At 36.9% G+C, this 20,554-nt stretch overlaps 2 protein-coding genes across 4 annotated transcripts; both read left to right on the top strand.

Moving 5' to 3' along the window:
- Nucleotides 1-212: 212 nt before the first annotated feature.
- LOC115428492 (major histocompatibility complex class I-related gene protein-like) lies at nucleotides 213-6,671 on the top strand. Of its 2 annotated transcripts, XM_030147569.1 has the most exons (7): nucleotides 213-329; nucleotides 2,182-2,448; nucleotides 2,774-3,040; nucleotides 3,141-3,458; nucleotides 5,082-5,172; nucleotides 5,959-5,978; nucleotides 6,072-6,671. In XM_030147569.1, the coding sequence occupies exons 1-7, from the start codon at nucleotides 278-280 to the stop codon at nucleotides 6,074-6,076; spliced, it is 1,020 nt and encodes a 339-aa protein (XP_030003429.1). In that variant the 5' UTR covers nucleotides 213-277; the 3' UTR covers nucleotides 6,077-6,671. The 2 variants fall into 2 exon arrangements, with proteins under 2 accessions (XP_030003429.1, XP_030003428.1); XM_030147568.1 differs by having other exon boundaries at nucleotides 5,959-6,671.
- Nucleotides 6,672-7,486: 815 nt separating this feature from the next.
- Nucleotides 7,487-15,075, top strand: LOC115428634 (major histocompatibility complex class I-related gene protein-like). 2 transcript variants are annotated; one of them, XM_030147769.1, is made up of 7 exons: nucleotides 7,487-7,610; nucleotides 8,796-9,062; nucleotides 9,155-9,433; nucleotides 10,364-10,666; nucleotides 13,400-13,501; nucleotides 14,305-14,322; nucleotides 14,446-15,075. In XM_030147769.1, coding segments are annotated over exons 1-7 (1,020 nt in total). In that variant the 5' UTR covers nucleotides 7,487-7,561; the 3' UTR covers nucleotides 14,448-15,075. The 2 variants fall into 2 exon arrangements, with proteins under 2 accessions (XP_030003629.1, XP_030003630.1); XM_030147770.1 differs by having other exon boundaries at nucleotides 7,493-7,610; nucleotides 8,835-9,062.
- The last annotated feature ends 5,479 nt before the right edge of the window (nucleotides 15,076-20,554 follow it).

The following is a 20,554-nucleotide window of genomic DNA, read 5'->3' as shown; positions in this document are numbered from 1 at the left end:
GGGATAGAGGAGAAAAACAGTGAGTATGAATAAGTAACTTTGAATTTGTGTCATTAAAAGCACAAACAAGAAATACAGTCTTGGTAAACAGAGGTTGTTAGTGCCATGGAGCTTTAGGACCAAGAGGCTTCCTTTCTGGCAATGTCCCCAGCCAGTTTTATCCAACCTGTCAGTCAACCATTACCAAAAAACCACCGCCCATTTCCCTTTCACTTCATAATCACTGTAAGCACTTCAACACAAACCCTCTGATCACAAACAGAAGCTTCCAAATACAATGATGACAAAAATGTATTTTTTTCTCCTCATCTGCCATGCTGCTTCCTCTGGTAAGAAAACATTTAAAACAGTTTATTTGCATTAATAATAGTAGTTTTGAAAAATGATTCCTTGTGTGCAGGATTAACTTTTCAGTTTCACTTTACCCTCATGTTTAACTTACCTGTTTGTTTTGAAGTCAAACTAATATTGACCGATCAGCCATAATATTCTGATCACTGAGTGTTAATATTAATGAGTATTTCATTACAATGGGACCTTTCACCAGGGTGGCTTATATTAGACAGCAAGTGAACATTTAGTTCTCAAAGTTATTGTGTAAGAAACAGCATAATGGTCATGAGTAGGCATCTGAGCAACTATGACAAAGGAGAAATTATGATGGGTCAGAGCATCTCCAGATGTTGTTCATTCTTAGTGTAAAGTGGTTTGTACTGACCAAAAGTATCCAAAGAACAACTGGATCTCAACCAGTATAGCATCTGTTGGTGCATAACATTATCACCACCTGTTGAATATTGTGTAGGTTCCCCATTTTCCACAAAACAGCTCTGACCCAAAGCCTAGCCTCCACCAGACCACTCAAGGTGTGTGTGGTATCTGGACCAAAACATTACAGCAGATCCATGAAGTCCTGGAACTACAGAGATGGACCTTCATGGATCAGATTTATTTGTCCAGCACCTCCGTAGTCCATTTTTAGTCACTACTAACAACTGCATACCAGGAACACCCAACAAGACCTGCAGTTGTACAGATGTTCTGACCCAGTCATCAGTTACAATATGGAACATGTCAAAGTCACTCAGTTCTGTTTGTTGATCAAGGACTAAATGATCACATGCTGCCTGATTACATCCAACACAGTGACAGGTCCCATTGGAATTAAATAATCAATTATTACCACCTCTCTGGTCACTGACTGTTATGGCTGGTCAGTGTATTTAATTTGGCATTAGTGGCAACTGTGACTTCATGATATGTTTGAGTTAATTTTATAATATATGGCAATGAAGACACCTTATCTATTGCTTATATCCATGCTTTTCAGCAAACTTCTGACCTACTCATCTGATCTGATTTTTTAAAGCTGCGGGAGACTTTCATCACCAATTTTTCATCAGATCTGTAAAACCCCAGTCATAGCCTAAGTATCATGAATCTGTAAATCTTTCTGTGATTACTCACCTGAATCTCTTCCCTCACAGTGAACAATTTCGAAGTGTACTCCACCACAAACAAACCATTTGTTTTCAAACAGAGCAGTTAGGTAACTCGGGCATCTTTGGAATTTTGTCGCAACATGCATTGTGGGAAGTGGAGGTTTGCGCAGCCGCCTGGCAGTGTCAGCTGCAACCATTTGACTGACCAACCAACGGCTGGAGGGAAACGGAGCACCTGGCCCTTTCTGCATTGTGTTTGTTGCAGCTGCTTCGCTTCCCACAATGCATGTTGTGACAAAATTCCAAAGATGCCCGAGTTACCTACCAGCTCTGTTTGAAAACAAATGGTTTGTTCATAGTGGAGTACACTTCGAAATTGTTCACAGGTGAGGGGGATTTTCAGGTGAGTAATCACAGAAAGACTTACAGATTCATGATACTTAGGCTGTGACTGGGGTTTTACAGATTTGATGACAAACTGGTGAAAAAAGTGTCCCGCAGCTTTAAGGACTTTAAAATCATATTAACACATTCGTGTATTTTGTCAGCAGAGGGCAGTGTAGATCCTGGGTCAACTGACTGCTAAGTGCCTGTTGTTGTTCTGAAATTTGTTGTCATGTTCAACAAAATGACTCGCATTAGGTTCCTATTTCTAAAACAAATATAAAGTCATTTTTACAAAGACATGATGTGTCATATATAACAGATAAAACCTTCCATCTTTCTTTGTGTTTTGTAGCGAAGCACTCCTTGGTGTATCGCACTATATCATATACTGGAGTCTCAAACTTCCCAGAGTTTCAAGCTGTGAAACTGGTCAGTAATGTGAAAGTGGCATACTGTGACAACAACATAATGACAACAGTAATCACAGAGGACTGGATGAAAAAATATATGGAAGATCATCCAGACATCTTACAGCTTCACAATAAAAGGTGTATTTTCAGTTACATGACTTTTGGAAGAATCATTGATGATGTGATTCATTCCTTAAACCTAACTGAAGGTAAAGTATGTTTGTTTCACATACTTAACACATGATACTATTATTATTATTATTATTATTATTATTATTATTATTATTATTATTATTATTATTATACCATTTCACCTCACGTGTTTGAATCCCAAAAATGACAAGAGATGTTAAGGAAAAAAAAATTAAAAATTCAGGTCAAGTGTGGGAATGGTACTCTTTCAAAGCTTTGATGAACAAATAAAACTTTGAATGATTTTGATGGCAGACAAACTGTTAGTTACATATTCTGCTGTTTAAAATTAATAAGCATTGCTTAACATCCATCCTTGTTTTAATACTGTTTCTGTTTCAGATGCACACGTTTTTCAGTCCTTAATTTCCTGTGAATGGGAGACACAGATCAGAGAAATGAACTGCTTTGGACAGTTGGGGTTTGATGGAAAAGACTTTTTGACTTATGACCTGAATACTAAAAAACTGTGTGTTTCGGTGCCACGGTTCCACAAACATAAGATTCCAGATTATGACCAAAAAGACTACAGCTTTACAGTGGATAATCTTGTCCCTTATCTCCTGAAAGAGTATGTGGAATATGCAAACAGTTCTTTACCCAAAACAGGTATTCATATGTTGTATTTTTAGAGCAGTGATTCATGTAGCTCAGTTTGTTTGTATTTTTGACTGAATATGTTGAGGTTTGATGAGGTCTCTGTTTCCAGAGTTTCTCTCAGTGTCTCTCCTCCAGACGTCTCCATCCTCTCCAGTCACCTGCCATGCTACAGGTTTCTACCCTCACAGAGCCGTGATGTTCTGGAGGAAAGATGGAGAGGAGGTTCATGAAGGTGTGGAACATGGTGAGATCCTCCCCAACAACGATGGAACCTTCCAGATGAGTGTTGACCTGAATGTTTCATCCATCACACCAGAGGACTGGGGGAGGTTCGACTGTGTGTTTCAACTCGCTGATGAGAAAAACGACATTGTCACCAGACTGGACACTGCAGTGATCAGGACCAATGGGATCAGATATGATAGAGGTGAGAAACCCACTGATACTCATCGGTCTCTCTGTTGCTGTCTGTCAAAGGTGCAAATTGTTTTTTAAAAAACAGTGTGTCAAGCTAAGCAGCCAAGGCATCAAAAGTAGTAGAGACTGAATGGGCTTTATGCACAGCCGCACTACTACCTGAACTTGAAGCAGCTCCTTTATTTCCTGTCTTTCAACATTGAACACACAGGTGTGCCTGACCACAGTCGTCGCAAGAAGAAGCAGCAGACACACCTGGATTAATCAGTGTGTCCAATAATGAAAGACAGGAAATAAAGGAGCTGCTTTAAGTTCAGGAAGTAGTGGGGCTGTGCAGAGCCCATTCAGCCAGAGTCAGTTTAAGGTTTTTACCTTTCTGTTTTATTTTCAATAATTTGACAGCAGAAATGAACAAAACAATCATCCATCAGCAAAGTCTAGCTACTCCACAGAACCATCTCCAACCACCAAGACAACTGTGAGGCCTTTATACTAATGCTCCTCAAGTGGCGGCAGAAGTACCAACTAGAACAGGGGGAACAACCCACACACAAGCTATACAACAGAGTAAACTATACAGTATCAACACTCATATTTGTATCATACACAGACATACACAACATGATTATATAACAACAAAATCCCATACCCAGCTATATACATAAATATTTACATAAAACCAACACCCCTGCTCAAATTCACCGGTATGTGCGTCACCTGGGCAGAGCTATGATTGGCCCATCGAGCCCCCAGGGGCGGGGACTGTATTGATCAACGGACCATTCCACCAGGAACATGACACTCATAAATTTGTGTCCACCATGCATCATCTTTTAAAATGATTTAATCAATAGATTTTTTTCCCTTAACTAAAAACATGTGTCATCCCTTCCCCCACATGTCCACACCAGCTGTCTTCCAACATCCCACAAGTTTTGAACTAAGTTCAGAGGGATATTTTAGCAGCAGGGGTTGGGACGGGAGTCTGATCTGATAAATGATACATAAAATCATACAAATAAAAATGTTTATGTAATATTTATTTAGTGTCATTTATTGTACTTTGGCGAGATCAGTGTGTCAGCTGTCCTCTTCTGTAACGTTGTAGTAGCGGGAATATCTAAATCTTACCCGGATACAGCAATGCTATTTTTTGATTGGCTGGTCGATAGCTATATTCTTTTTATTTGATTAGCTGGTGCACTGGTAGGCGCCTTCTGAACTCTACAGGGAACCTACTTGATTCCTCCCTGTTCCACTGTTATAAATAGCGGCACAACTTGGTGGGCGTTATCCTGGTAATTTCTCTTTGTGAGAAATACAAGGTGTGGCAGATGAATGGGTTGCAATGCATGTGTCTCACGCCCAATGCATGAGACTTGAGAGCCTGGCACAGTGACATCAAAAAATACTTATGAGCACTTCAGTTTCCACATTCTGTTACTACTACGCTACATTTTTGTTTCATCTTACTGGCAGTGAGCTTAATTTTTCTGTCAACCTGTGTTTCTTGGTTCAAGACAAAGTTATTGAAAGAGGTTTCATCAAGTGAAAAGCTTCAGTCATTTAAGGCAAAATACTTTGGGCCAGATCCACAAAATGACTGCGCTAATCTGTTCTGTTTTGATTCCAGGCTCCAGGGTTGTTGTTGGACTGCTGCTCCTCATCTTCTGCATCGTTGGGCTCGTCATCTGGAGAAGAAAGAACACTATGACACAACAATGGTGAATGTGCAATGAATACCCCTGACATGTGTTATTGTGTTTACTACTATCACAATAAAAAGTGAACTGATTAAATCCATTCATCTAAGGTTTTACATGAAAGAAAAGTACGAGTTAATGTCCCGTTGAACAGGATTATATGTAGTATTGATTTTCCATACTCTCACCAGCAGCCAGTAGTCTCATACCAGAACACACTTAGGACTAACAAAACCATCATCAGATAAACACTATGTGCCCACAGACTGTATCACTCACTGAATGAAGTATAAAGCTCATCCTTTTACACACAACCATATTATGGAATCATTAAGTTTTCTTCTTCAAACTAAAACTCACAGATGCTTATTTTAACAGTTGCTCAAAATAACACTGTCTTACAATCTTCAAGTGCGGCATTATCTGATAATTTACATTATAGGTCTGTTATCTCAGCTCTGTTTTTAGACTGAAAACAGCCACAATAAAACAACAAACCACCTCTGTTTTCTGTTCAGTTTGTGTTGTCAGTAGCTGAACTAAAGATCTGTTTGCAATCCAACAAACAAGGTCAGAACTGTCACAGTTTAGTCTAAACCATGGATCAACAAACGGTCACTTAGTAAAGATAATAACATCCCATAATAACTTTATACCTTCATAAACCTAAGAATCTAACTCACCTGTAGATAATTTATATTGTTTGAAAGTAGAAGTACTACATACAGGCCCTTTAACATAGACACATTAATGAGTAAATAAATGTTTTTATATTTTGTAACATTTTTTTTCCCACAATTATTTCAGGGTTCAGGGACTTGTCACTCGTAAGTATTATACAACTTCCTTAAGATGCAAATGTAATGTATAACACAGATGGACAACACTGTACTTCACTTTTTAACCATTTGTCTTAATAGGATAACAACAAAAACAGGAAAAGGAATAAACAGACAGAGCTGTTTGTGGCCTCTGGTACGAATGAAATTCAACCAACATGATCTCGAACAGACTCATCAGTACATAAGGATAATGTACATTTGGTTTGTGACCACCATAGATGGCACATGAGTATGTGGAGCAGGTCCAGGATCAGCTCTCATAAGCACTTTTAAGTGGGTTACAGTCTATATTTCCTTAATGTGGCAATATTGGGGTTGACATGTCACATTTGGGGCATTTAGGAGAAGGTAACACAGATGAGGTGAGGGGATATTGGTACTAAGAGTCGACAACCAGGGAGTAACAGGGGTATAGATGGAATGCAGAATTCATTTTCTAAAGGGGCTGAGGGGTTGTTACAACATTCAACATTGGTCTTGTATGTATGTGAGAAAAAGCCTTGACATATTGTTAATATTTCAGAATTGATTGTGTTTTGTAGAGTATTGGTGATGGTGTCTGTGCAATACAGATAAATTGATGTAACAAAACTCTCCAGAAGGTTCACAATCTTTAATGTCTGCTTGATCTCGAAGTTTATTATAATTAATCTCTGTGATCATTTCATACCTGATCAAATAAATAAATACATAAATCAAAAGGAATAATTGGAATTTGTATTTTTTTTTTAAGCTGAATGAACCAAGTACTTATAGAGGAATGATAGAGGAAAGCATGCACCTTTGTTTAGTCAATAAAAATAAATAAATTTACAAGTCAAAAATGAATATTTACAGTAATATGCAATACTCTTAATTCACCTTTAGCTTTGTTGTTTCTGCAGGGTTGAAATCAGCATACATATTTATTTCTCACTCTTTTCTTCATGTACAACAAGAAAATACAGGAAATTTGTGCACAGCCCTAAAAGAAACGCCATAAACTGAACTAAATAGGTTGTAAAGGTTAAAGTCACCATTTAGTGTGACCTTTGACGCCATGACGAGAAGCAGCACAAACAATTATAAACATCTAACATGTCTTGAATGAAACCTGGTATAAAACACAGAAAATTAATGCAATAAATCTCTTATTGTCTGAACAAAAAGGTTAAAGACATGTTAAGTGCAAAGGGAGGTCACACTAAATACGACCATTTTGGTGTATTTAGATCTAAATATGGAGACTGACAAATGCATATGTGTGGACGTCAGAACTTTATTAAACCAACAAACCTAATATTGGACCAGGGCTGTTGCACAGTTCTGTATCAATTTGTCAAGTACAAAGAGGAAATATAATCTGGATGACCACAAGTTTTTTTTTTTTTTTTTTTTTTTTTTTGCCCTCTTTCACTTTAGGACAAATACATGGGGGGGAAAATTATTCTGCAAAGTTTGCAAAAAACTATATTTGCGTCACTGCCAGTGCTCGTTTGTCTTTGTCTATGATCTGGACACACCCACAGACTCTCTAAACACACTTCAGACCAGATGACACTCAAGCTTCAAGCAGATGAAAAAACACAATGCAGGCATTATTTGTGTTAATCCTCATCTGTCATGTCACATATGCAGGTAAGGCTCGCACTGTAGAAGTACCAGGATCCTGTTAGGTGTCTGTTCTTTTAGTATTTAAAGCTGGATTTTCCTGTTTGTCCTCTCTAGCGATTGGTTTTGACCTACTTTCACTTTGTGAGTCACACAAGAACGCACTCATTACATTTGTGCATTTGACACTGGTGCAGTTATTAATAGAAAGGTATCAACAGTTACATAGAACCAGGAAGTCTGCATTGTGAAATGTCATTGTCTAAGCTGTATTATCACACTTTTAGCGACATATACTTCCTATATGAAGGAAGTCACTGTTGACAAGCGCAAAAGAAAGTGAAAGCTTTTACACTGTTGCAGGCACTCAGGTCCCATCGTTTGCGTTTCATTATGAACCTGCATGATGCATATTGTACTGGAAGTACTGTTTAGACCAGTTTTTTTCAACCTTGAGGTCGGTACTCCATGTGGGGTCACCTGGAATTCAAATGGGGCAGCCTGAAATTTCTGATAATTGGTAAAAAAAAAATAAAATCACTAAGAAAAAATATAATGTGTGTTGAGAGAGACAATCCCAGTCCATAAAAGACATGACAAACTGAAGCTCAAACTGAAGCACTGTGGTTCTGTTTATCTGTCACATGTTCATTGTGGTCAGTTTCAGATGCTGCAGCTCTTTCATAATTCATAGTTTGAGTTCTTGTTTGTTCAGTATTAATTGTCAGCCTTGTAAATCCAAGCTGGACTGACTGTACATATCCTGACCATGGAAAATACAATTCTCCCTTTGTGCAGTAATCTACACCTGGCTTTTCTGCCTCCGTCCATAATGATATACATTATATAGACTAAATGTCATCTGAAATTAACGTTTATTTGCAACATAGTATAGCAAACAATTACATGATCAAAAACAAATTAATTTTAGCACAAAAACATTCTCAGTTTTGAATGTCTGGGGTCGCCAAAAATTTGTGACGTTAAAATAGAGTCACGAGCCAAAAAAGGTTTAGAACCACTGGTTTGGACAATGCTGAATATGTGTTTCCCTATTGAACACCAATTAGTCAGTAAATTAGATAACACAAAAACTCATTATTTTTTTCAGTTAAACGTGAATAATCATTTTTATCTGCATACAACAAAAAGCTATATGTGTAAAACATACCTGAACTGAAGAACTGTACATTCTCATCTCTTTTTCTACAGTGAAACATTCCCTGAAATATTTTCTTACTGCAACTTCAGGCGTCCCAGACTTCCCTGAGTTTGTGGGTGCAGCGATGGTGGATGAGGTTCAGGTGGGCTACTGTGACAGCAGCATCAAGTCTGCAGAACCCAAACAAAACTGGATGAAAACATTAATACATGATGATCCTCAGCATCTAGAGTGGTATACGCAGAAGTGTTTAGGTAACCAGCAGGTGTTCAGAACCAACATTGACCACCTGAATAAACGCTTAAACCAGACTGGAGGTACAGTATGTTGATTCAGCTCCTCTGCAGTTCTCTTTATTCATATGTTTTATTAAATTAACTTCTGAAAACATCTCTGTCTCTCTCTTTAGGTGCTCATATTTTACAGCGGATGAATGGTTGTGAATGGGATGATGAGACTGGTGAGATTACTGGTTTTAATCAGTATGGTTATGATGGAGAAGACTTCATAGTACTGGACCTAAAGACACTGACATGGACAGCGCCTAAACCTCAAGCCGTTGTCACCAAACGAAGATGGGATACAGAGAAGGCTAGATTAGAATACAATAAAAACTATTACATCTATAAATGCCCTGAGTGGCTGAAAAAGTACGTGGCCTATGGGAAGAAGTTTCTGCAGAGAACAGGTGAACACAAATGAACAAGAGCATGGCTTTGTGCATTTTCTGCTTGTAATTCACATATAATGGTAATGGGGTGTTTCTATGAAACTGGGTGCATTTTGGTACCTGGTACTTTGACAACTTTTTAGACCCAATATTAAAAGAGAAATGTAGACATATTTCCCCTCAGGATGTCCCTAATGATGACCTCAGATAAATGCAAAAAAAAAAAAAAAAAAAATTATACTCTTGCACTGAACCATCCCAAAATTAATGAATTTTAAATAAAATATTGGGGCCAAAAATAGGACCAAAATTGGGACGTGAAAAGCTATCCAGATTTTAGTGCATTTTTATCTTAAAAACATGGCTTGAAATGGTCTTGTATAGTGCTATAATTAAAGACACTGTGTTAAATTTGTTGATCCTGGTGGTTTTTCTGTTCCAGACATGCAAGTTTTTTATGAATTTCAGTCTCATTCCAGGTTTTGAGTGTCACCCATCGTGTCCACTTACGTTGCATGCAGTACCTGCCCATTTAAACACAAATAAATTGCAAATGATTTTGCAACAGTGGGCATTTTTGTGAAACACTCTCCCTTGCATAATTAGTTCAAATCCCAAAATGTACCTGTGAGAGAATAAAGAGATATTTAAAAAAAAAAAAAAAAAAATAGTGTCCTTTGACTGTATTACATGCAGATTTTTGTAATAAATATAATATAAAATAATATACAAATGTGTTTTATCTGAAAAATAGTTTCTCTTTTATCTCAGTAAGTATTTTTAAAACAGACCCAAAGTGCTTCCAAACTTGCTTCTGGTTTGAATTTTTAGTTCCATGTCCTGCCTTTAGGGACCAGGTTCATAGAAGCACCCAATGATGTAACACCATATATAAGTCATGTCGTATTATGCAACTGTTAAGAATGATCCACTTCATTCTTTCTGCAGAGTTTCCTTCAGTGTCTCTCCTCCAGACGTCTCCATCCTCTCCAGTCACCTGCCATGCTACAGGTTTCTACCCTCACAGAGCTGTGATGTTCTGGAGAAGAGATGGAGAGGAGGTACATGAGAACGTGGAGCATGGAGAGATCCTTCCCAATGATGATGGAACCTTCCAGATGAGTGTGAACATGGACTTGTCATCGGTCAAATCTGAAAACTGGGGGAGGTACGACTGTGTGTTTCAGCTCTCTGGAGTCCAGGACACCTATGTTATCAAACTCAACAAAGCAGTGATCAGGACTAACAGAGGTGAGACACAATCAGGAGGGAGCTTTGGGTGACAGTAATACATTTTTAGCTGCTATCTATACAGTACTTTAACTTTTGCCTAGTTTCCCACAGTTTTTTTTTTTTTTTTTTTTTTTTTTTTAATTATTATTCTTTGTTTATTTGGAAAAAGCATGTCATACTAAAATTCCCTTTCAGGCACAATTCAATATCCACACATCAAATCTGAACGGAGATGCTAATCCAAGATTTTTTTTGTCGAATATAGAACAAAAAAAAAAAAAAAAAAAAGAAAGATAAGTGGGTGGGAGTAGAGGGCTTATTCCACTACTTCATCAACAAGATAAAACACACTAAGGTGTTTATGTTTACATTAACCTAAACACAAATGTATATCATATAAATGTTTTCACATAACCAATGTATTCATTTCACATCAATTACAGGTTTTACATAGTTTGTCCATTTTGACCAAATAGTGTAAAATGATTCCTTATGTCAACATCCACATTATCCTTTTAAACATCATTCCTTACATTAGTACCATTACTTCATGGTACCTAACAAAGCAGGTACACTCACTGTTCATACAGAGGTGGACCTTACAGACCCTGGAGACCACATTGGACCTGAGATTGTTGACCCACTCTAACCATTGCTCTTACTGTCTTGTAATGTCTTGTAATTTTCGGAAATAACCGAAAATAGTCACTTGCCTGATAATGTGTTAATTTATATTTGGTAGCTGTTTCTTGGAATTCTCAACATGAGGTCCAAGAGTTAATGCGAGTAATGGTCGACATTCAGCTGAAGAAACAATCTATTACAGAGACAATGAAAATGAGTGGCCAAATCAGAAATTTAGTGCTATTATGTCTGTGTGGACTCAATAATATCACCGTTGTGGCTTTTTGTGTTAACTTTACTCAACACATCTGCATCTCCACTTTACATTCATTGTCGTGCATTCGGCTACGCCTCTTAAAGGCACAGGAACATTACTTTATGCAACTTAACTTCATGATCCAGAGTATAAACTATAACTCTATATATACATAAATATATCTCAGACATCACAGGTACATTCTTGAAAACAAAAAGAAAGAGGTCAGCATCACCAAAAAACCTGGACGACCACAGAAGTCAACGAAAGTGGAAGATCACATAAGTCTAATGTTGGTAAAGAAAAGCCCTTTTACCACATCCAGACCAAGTCCAGAACAAACTTGAGGAGGTTGATGTTGGTTGACATGTCATTATCAAACTGTCCAATTAAGAGGATTAACAATAAAGTGCTCTGCTGTTTGGGAGAGCATCATCAGATATTGCACGGCTACCTGGTTTGGTAATTTAACTGCTCAATAGGAAACAAAAAGCATAAACACATTTAAAAACATAATGGAAATCATTGGGACACATCCTTCTCCACAGTCATTTTTGAGTGCTCTGTAGAACAACTTACCTATAGAATTCTTACTGACACTTCTCACATCCTGTCATAAGTTTGAGCTACATCCCACCAGGAGGCGCTACCGTCCTGCTAAACACAGAGCAAACAGACTCAAATATTAATTCTTTACAATGTACATTACTCAGCTTAACAAAAAAAGGCTTAAGGGTGTTTTGGTATTTGTAATATTTATTTTTTAAAACTGCACTTGACTATGTAAAGTACTTGTTTCTATGCATTCTGTGAACCATGCCCATGTCTGGATTGTCTTGTGCATGTGTACTGTCTGTGTTGTTTTCTACTGTTTTGCACTTTAGCTCAAGACAAATTTCCCTTTGGGGATAAAAGAGTTTATCTTAATTTAACTGAAACCACTGTTAACACTCAACAACAGGACGGACACTTTAGAACAGTGTTTTTCAACCTTGGGGTCGAGACCCCTCCTGGGGTCACCTGGAATTCAAATGGGGTCGCCTGAAATTTGTAGTAATTGATAAAAATTTAAAGAAAACTTACTAATAAAAAATATATGGTGAGCTGACAGAGAGAATCCCAATACATAAAAGACATGACAAACTCTGAAGCTGGAACTGCAGCACTGTGGTTCTGTTTATCTGTCAAATGTTCATTGTGGTCGGTTTCAGATGCTGCAGCTCTTTCATAATTCATAGTTTGAGTTTTTGTTTGTTCAGTATTAATTGTCAGCCTTGTAAATCCAAGCTGGACTGACTGTACATATCCTGACCAAGGAAAATACAATTCTCCCTTTGTGCAGTAATCTACACCTGGCTTTTCTGCCTCCGTCCATAATAATATACATTATATAGACTAAATGTCATCTAAAATTAACATTTATTTGCAACATAGTTTAGAAAACTATTACATGATCAAAAACAAATTAATTTTAGCAAAAAAAAAAAAAAAGGTCTCTGTCTGGGGTCGCCAGAAATTTGTGATGTTAAAATGGTGTCACGAGCCAAAAAAGGTTGGAAACCACTGGTTTAGAAAATGATAGAAGCCCTCTGTAGGCAGATGAAACCAAGATGAACTTGTACCAGAATGTCACTGAGAGGAAAGGAAGAGCTCATGAACCAAATGATACTGGAGTGTATAAACTAGAACTATCAGTAAAATCTCATGTATGTGGCATTGTACCAGCTCGCTCGACTCAAAACTGAGTGACTGTCAGTTTGATTACAGCTTACAGCATCCTCATCAACATCAAAATAAAAGCGGTTGTTGTATTACATCAGATTTTCCAACCACTGTCAGAGTCACATGAGTTTGTCATGTTTTGGTTGCAGTGCCTCCTTCAGAGTTTCATCCTGGTTATGCTGTTGGATTGGTTGTCGGGCTGCTTCTCGTTGTCTGCATCGTTGGAACCTTGATCTGGAAGAGAAACAATGGTGAATTATTAATAAACATATTTTGTAATGTTTTATAGAAATGTAGTTCACATGATACTCATACATCAGCAGTACATTCATTTTTTAGTCACATATTTAATCTTCCTATCTGTCTGGAAATCCCTGTGATCGATTGACCAGCAGCTCCTAAACTATGGAAGGATCTGCCTCCATATCAGACAGGCCTCCTCTGTCTGTTTTTAAATCCCTTCTTAAATCCCATCTTTTCTCCTTGGCTTTTGAAACCATGTGAGATGTTTGAAGGTATTATCTTTATTCTATTGTTTCTTATTTGGTAGTGGTTTATTGTTCTTATTTATCTATTTTATTTATTTATTTATTTAGTTGTTTTTAATTGTTTGGCTTTTTAATCTACTCTTGTATTTTATTCTTTTATTTGAGTTTTATTTATTCTTCTGTATAGCACTTTTTTCTTTTTTGGACAGTTTCTATGTCTTTAAATCTATTCTGTATTTTATTCTTCTATTTTGGTTTTGATTATTCTTCTGTACAGCACTTTGGTCCACTGCAGTTGTTTTAAAGTGCTTTACAAATAACATTGGACTGGATTGGACCAAAATCTCTCTGACTGTCATCAGACATGGGTAGAACTGAGGCCGCAAAAACCTACAAAGAACTACAGTATTTTAGGGTCTTTATAAGTTGTAGAGCTTAAAGTACCATCTGTATGGCTCAAGAGGTCATATGATTCAATGCAATTTCAAATAAGCAAGAAGTCGATCTTTTTTCAACTTTTCATTTGTTTTGAAAATGGAATCATGTTGTCTCTTGTCTGTTTTCAGGATTCCACCTTGTTCAGTGTAAGTTTTCTACTCTAAAATATTTCAAAGCTTTTTTTTTTCCTTCATGAGCAACTAATAATTCGGCATTATATCAATAAGATTTCTTCTTTAATGTTATTTATTTCACATTTTTCTTGACAGAAGGGGAACAGTCAATCCTGGAGGAGGAATGGGAGAGAAACTCCACATTCTCTGGAATAAATTCATTAAAAAGTTTTCCATCTCCTACTTTTATTTCTTCATCTTTTTCTCTTCTACATCTTTTTGTCCTCATCTGGTTTGTCTTTTTCTTCATTTTCTTTCTCTTCATCCTCCTCAGCTTCTTTTTCACTTTATTCTTCTTGTTCGTCTTCATTTTCTGCTTCATCATAGTAGTAGTACTTTTCCTTTCTCTCTTTCATATTCCTCTTCTCCTCCCTCTTTGTCTTCCCACCCTAGCCCTACTTAAAATTCTGAAACTATTCTAAATATTTATCATTTGTTGTATTGTATTTATATCCAGACAAATTATATCTCTGTAGTTATCATGATCCCCTGCCCTACTTTTAGATTAAGACAGATAAGGTTAAAAACTTATTTAAAATGGCCCATTTTTAGGACAGTTTAACCAAGCAATGTGTCATTAAACATGATTTGGCCAATGTGATTAATGACTGTAAATTCACCATGTTCAGACATTTAACCTGTGATTGTGACTAAATACATCTGCATTTTACACACTTTCTTGTTTGTGATTTACTTTGTCGTTTGTCTTTTTCAACGCTAAACCAGATGTGCAGCTTTTTTTGTGCTGTACTCTCTGCCGATGCCTGCACCAATAGCGGATACCAAGAAAATTAATTTACTTAAATGAAGCAATGCTGTTTGAGTTGAGCAACGAAGGCCCAGTCCCAATTCACCCCTTAGCCCTAACCCTTACCCCTACCCCTTGAAACGGAGCTGTAAGGGGTAGGGGTTGAAACATTCTCCTGTGAAATGGGACAACCCTTTCAGACCTGTTACGTCATCATCAGTCATCGTTGCCGCTATAAACAGATGCGGCAATTTTGTTTCCAAAAGTATTCATCATGCCATCAGCAGCTGTAACCATCTCTGTTTCATGGGCTTTGGTCATCTTTTTACGAGTATCAACTATAAAACTGCAGAAATGTGATCTATAACACACTGAAACGGCATCAAACGGTCAATCAAATGATTACGTTGTTTGCGAAGACAATAAGAATATGTGTGTGTTTCTTTCATCACACTGCTGCACTTTTTTGCTGTTTACCTCCATCTTGCCAATGATTCGAACAGAATTATGGGAAATTTCTCCTACCCCTCCGTTCATAGTGTGGTCCTGAAAAATCTCCATTTCGACAGCTATACACCCCCCCGCCTTAGCCCTTCCCCTCCGTCTAATTGAAAATCGGGACAACGCTACCCCTTCACATGTACGCACAAAACCGAGGGGGAGGGGGAAGGGGAAGGGGCCAAGGGGTGAATTGGGATTCTGCCAAAATGTACCCATTGGTAGAAAAACTAAAAGCAAGAAAACTGAGCATGATGACGATGTATTAAACATTCAATGGGGAAATTTAAAAGGTTTGTTTTCGAAATGGGCTACAAACCATAGACTTGACAGTGTTTCGATCCACACAGTTTATTTCTCTATATTCATCTCCAACCACCTCCTTCCAAGGTTTGTCCCTATTTACAGGTGTCACTTTTTTCATCCAACTGCAAGAGGATCATAGACATGAAAAACTGCAAACAACACCAATCACCATTTAATCTTGCCCCGTCCACACTACTGTGAATATGTCGCACATTTTTTTATGCGCCTGGTGTTGACGTTTCCGATGCAGCTTAATTACACAAAGCAGTAATACACATGAGCAAAACAGGGTGTGATGCCATCATTTTCCAATGTCTCCATTTTATCTGTCCAGTGTATGACCTGCAGTAGGTACAGTCCTGTCCTAATGTCTTCAGCCACTTTTAGCTCTGTTGTTTTTTCAGGGTTGAAATGAGGATATATATTTTATTATTTTCCTCTTTTCTTCACACACAACAAGAAAAAGCAGGAAATATGTGCGCAGTTTTAAAAGACCCACAAAAAAATGAACAAAGTATTGTAAAGGTTAAAGTCACTAATTGATTTGACCTCTGACCCCATGACAAGAAACAGCACCAATAGAAACGGCTGATGCGTTGAATGAAACCTGGCGTAAAACATCAGAAAATTAATGCAGTAAATCTCATATTGTCTGAACAAAAGGGTGAAAGACATGTTAGGTACAAACGGAGGTCACACTAAATACGACCACTCTGGTTTATAGAAGCTGTTTTTTTCTCCCTGAGATGTTTGTTTATCCTGCTGTGTATACTTCACATACTGTATATCCACACTGGATCTAGATACAGAGACTGAGAAATGCACGAGTGATCATTAGAACTTTACTAAACCTAACGTTGGTTTTATCTCTGTATTTGAATCTATAACAATGTGGGGAAGTGTTGTAATGGTCCAAGTGAAACATTTACAATTAGTAGGCAGATTCATTTTTTGTCAATTCAGTTAGTTTTAGGTTTCTGCTGTTTCCACTTTCACTATTGTACCAAACCTGTTTACCACCTAACAGTTTTAATGTTCTCTCTTTTTTTTATTTTCTCAATGTACAAAAGATCATGATATAAAAAATAAGAAGCTACCGTGAGATTAAACTGGCTGCTGTTATATAGGTTTTTTCTTACGTTTGTATTCTTTAAAGCTCAGTATAACCCATAAAGATCCAATGCAACTTTTCTTTCAGTTCACAAATGAATTTTTCCGTCTATTTAACCTTTCTTAAGTGATTTATCACCATTTATTATAATATTATCTTCTGTATTTTGCATTTTTTCAGTGAAACTCAGATATTTTTCTCTATTTAACATATTGATCATGTAAATGTTCATTAAAGCTCAGATTAAAGTTGAGGGTTATTATATCAGAAACAGAGAAAACTGAAGAAAAAGTGACTTTTTCAGTTAAATATATCATTAACTGAACATAAACCAAGTGTTTCCATCAAGTGTTATCTCTCAAACTCCATGGGTTTTACTGGTGAATCAATGTTGTAGAAGATGATGGTGTCTCCACGGTAACTACGGAGCCTCTTATCATCCAAATGGGTCATATCTGATGACCATGAAAAGATGACAAACTGCATTTGCACCAGTTATTTACATGGATTGATAGGATTAGTGGATCAATAGGTATTAAACAGTTTAGATCGGTAGATGGTTTTGTTCACCAGTGGCTGTTTGGGTCTTTATGGGTTAATGTTGTGGAAAGGCAAAGTGTATCAGTAATGGAAATGGCAAAACATTTCACAAAAGTAAAGGAAACTGTTTTGTGGTTAAAGATCGCATGAGATGTAAGATCGATAAAGATCAGCGCTGGTTCTAGCCTGTCATATTAGCGTGGGCTGGTTGGTTTGAGATGATTGCGAAGCCGAATAGTGGCCTGAAGGCTGACAATTTGAATTGCAGTCCTAACGGTACTGAAAAGAAGTGGTTTTTGGGGTTCATTTAAGAATAAGAATCACTTTATTGATCCCCAAAGAGAAATTCAATTGTCGGTAACTCATACATGTTCATTTACTCTTTAATATAAAATAAAAATTATTTTAAAAGTCCTTCATATATATTTCTTTTCATTGGATGAGCTTGAAAAATAAAAGAATGAATACTAAATACTAATACAATAAAATATTCTCACTGTGGCCAGAATTTATACAAAAAGAAGGCAGTCTACAATTGTTCAAATTTAGGCTGAAAAGTGGCACAACAGAACAACTGCACAAACAACTGAAACTGGGCCAAAAATAAAAATAAAATAACTAGATTATATTTTTTCATGTTTCACAAACCAAAAAAGTCTTATTCAGTGGTAAATGACAAAGAAAACAAATCTTTGTTTTCCCACCTAAAACCCTAAACTTTAGACTCAAATGTCAGTAGAACAATATACATATAAACCAACAGCACAAAATTATCATAATAAATAGTATAATAAATGTGACAGAGATTGTTTGCCCATCACTTGGTTTTTGTACCTTCCTTGGGTGATGACTGAGAGGTTGTGTGTGTGTGCGTGTGTGTGTGCGTGTGTGTGTGTGTGTGTGTGTGCGTGTGTGTGTCTTCACTCAGAGTGGAGATAAGCTCAGTAATACTTCAACGCCACAAAATGAAGTTGTTTGTGTTGCTGCTGTTCTTTCATGTTGCGTCACCAGGTAAAGTCTGATTTTGAAAATATAAAATGATTTGTCTTTCTGAAGCTTTTACTGAACATGGCCTGAATTAGCTCTGATATTTGTCCTCATAAATATCACATTGTGTTTCATGAAGTGATGCAGACCGGTTTATTCTATATAACAAACTTGATACATTCTAAAAATGACTGGAAAACGTATTTAATAAATTCACCATGATTACAGTTGTCTACAATTTTATGGAAATTATCAGCTTGAATTGGAAAACAGCTGGCAAAAGTTCCAGTGGGCTGCCACTGACTTTATTGGTTTAGTAAAGTAATAATGGTGTGAAATCTGCAATATTCAGTCTGTATGAAAATACAACCAAGATGTACAGCATGTTGTATATGAACAGAAATAGAAACAAAAGTTTGATGGGGAAAAAACAGCTTCTATAAACCAAAGTGGTTGTATTTAGTGTGACATCCCTTTGCACTTTACATAGTTGTAATCCTTTTGTTCAGAAAATAGAGATTTACTGCATTAATTTTGTTGTGTTTTATATCAGGTTTCATTCAACACGTCAGGTGTTTTGTATAGTTTTTGTCATGGAAACATTGGTCAAACTAGACACTGATTTATCTGTGTGTGTTCATAACTGTCCACATATTTCCTGTATTTTCATGTTATATTTGAAGAAAAGAGGCTGAGAAATAAGTATGTATGCTAATTATATTACTTCAAATACAACAAAGCTAAAGGCAGGAATAACAGTTGTGCACATTCTAGTATACTATATAGTGTACCATTGTTCATTAATGTCCTTTCAAAATATTGTATATATTTTTAATATACTACATTTCATTTATATCCATTTAAAATATGCTGTTTGATCAACTGTTTAAATTAATTTTTGCTGACTGGTTTGTGATGTTTCAGAAGAGAGTTCCATTTATGCGTAGCTATATTCTTCACTGTCCTCCCGCCTTAATTTGCTTTTACCTTTGGAACCGTAAAACTCCCTGCATCAGCATTTCTGCTGAAATGATTATAAGTGACTCAACTATGATGCAAGTTGTGGACTAAAACATTTTTTCACCTTTATTTAACCAGGAGAATAAAATCTCTTTCGGGGCCAAAATTCACACTAATCCAGATAAAAGAAACTAAAACTTGACAAAAAAAAAAGGAGCAGAATATAAAAGAAACTAGAAAAGCACTCGGAGAGCGCAGACCTCCGCCAAGGCAGATCTGCGCCCCCAATCACCACCAAAATTTAATCATTTGTTCCTTGTGCCAGTATCAACATTTCCTGAAAATTTCATGAAAATCCATCCATAACTTTTTTAGTTATCTTGCTAACCAACCAACCAGCCAACTAACAAACCCTGGCAAAAACATAACCTCCTTGGCAGAGGTAAAAAGCAACAGGTAACAGCAAAGAGAAGAGAAGAGAAAGGAATGTGCATGAAATATCATCCAGCAAGGATCAGCAACTACACCCATGCGGAGTTTTTGGTAACACACACCCTTTCTTATAAACTAATAATGAATCAAGAGGCCTGAGTAGACTCATGGTAAGAACATTTGTCATACATGTAATAAAAGTTCATGAATATTGTTATACTAGTTGAGACCTGTCAGAATTAAAAGGAGGATACAACTGGGGGTTAAAGTAAGACTTTTCATACAATGTTGACAATTAAATCAATAAATGAAGGGATGTCCCTATGGTCTTAAAATAAATAAGAATGCACTTGAGACCAAGACAAGGCCATTAAATAATGCTTTTCAGAGATTGTGTTGTAGTCATTGTGTGCTGTTGTCTGTGTCTTTACCCTGTACTCTGTCCTCCGTCTGCATCTGCATACAAGGTGTTTCAGCCCAGGGTCCATGGGCATATCTGCCTCTGTCTGCTTTAGGAATGTGCATGTGCTTGTCAGTTGTTATGTTTATGTTAATATTTGATCATGACGACAATGTCACTTTGTACCGTGGGATGTCCATCTATAACTAGGTCCTTCTGTCTC

Source organism: Sphaeramia orbicularis, chromosome 11 (genome assembly GCF_902148855.1).
Source record: "Sphaeramia orbicularis chromosome 11, fSphaOr1.1, whole genome shotgun sequence".
NCBI classification, from domain to species: Eukaryota; Metazoa; Chordata; class Actinopteri; order Kurtiformes; family Apogonidae; genus Sphaeramia; species Sphaeramia orbicularis.
The sequence above is the reverse complement of the archived record's forward strand: the minus strand, read 5'-3'. Positions and strand labels throughout refer to the sequence as shown.

What these genes read in the sequence shown, in the direction of transcription:
- LOC115428634 (XM_030147769.1), top strand. Translation starts at nt 7,562, where the DNA reads ATGCAGGCATTATTTGTGTTAATCCTCATCTGTCATGTCACATATGCA. An exon ending in GAAGTTTCTGCAGAGAACAG is followed by an intron (nt 9,434 to 10,363) that starts GTGAACACAAAT and finishes TTCTTTCTGCAG; the next exon opens with AGTTTCCTTCAGTGTCTCTC. An exon ending in AGTGATCAGGACTAACAGAG is followed by an intron (nt 10,667 to 13,399) that starts GTGAGACACAAT and finishes TTTTGGTTGCAG; the next exon opens with TGCCTCCTTCAGAGTTTCAT.
- LOC115428492 (XM_030147568.1), top strand. Translation starts at nt 278, where the DNA reads ATGATGACAAAAATGTATTTTTTTCTCCTCATCTGCCATGCTGCTTCC. An exon ending in CTGCCATGCTGCTTCCTCTG is followed by an intron (nt 330 to 2,181) that starts GTAAGAAAACAT and finishes TGTGTTTTGTAG; the next exon opens with CGAAGCACTCCTTGGTGTAT. An exon ending in AACACTATGACACAACAATG is followed by an intron (nt 5,173 to 5,958) that starts GTGAATGTGCAA and finishes CAATTATTTCAG; the next exon opens with GGTTCAGGGACTTGTCACTC.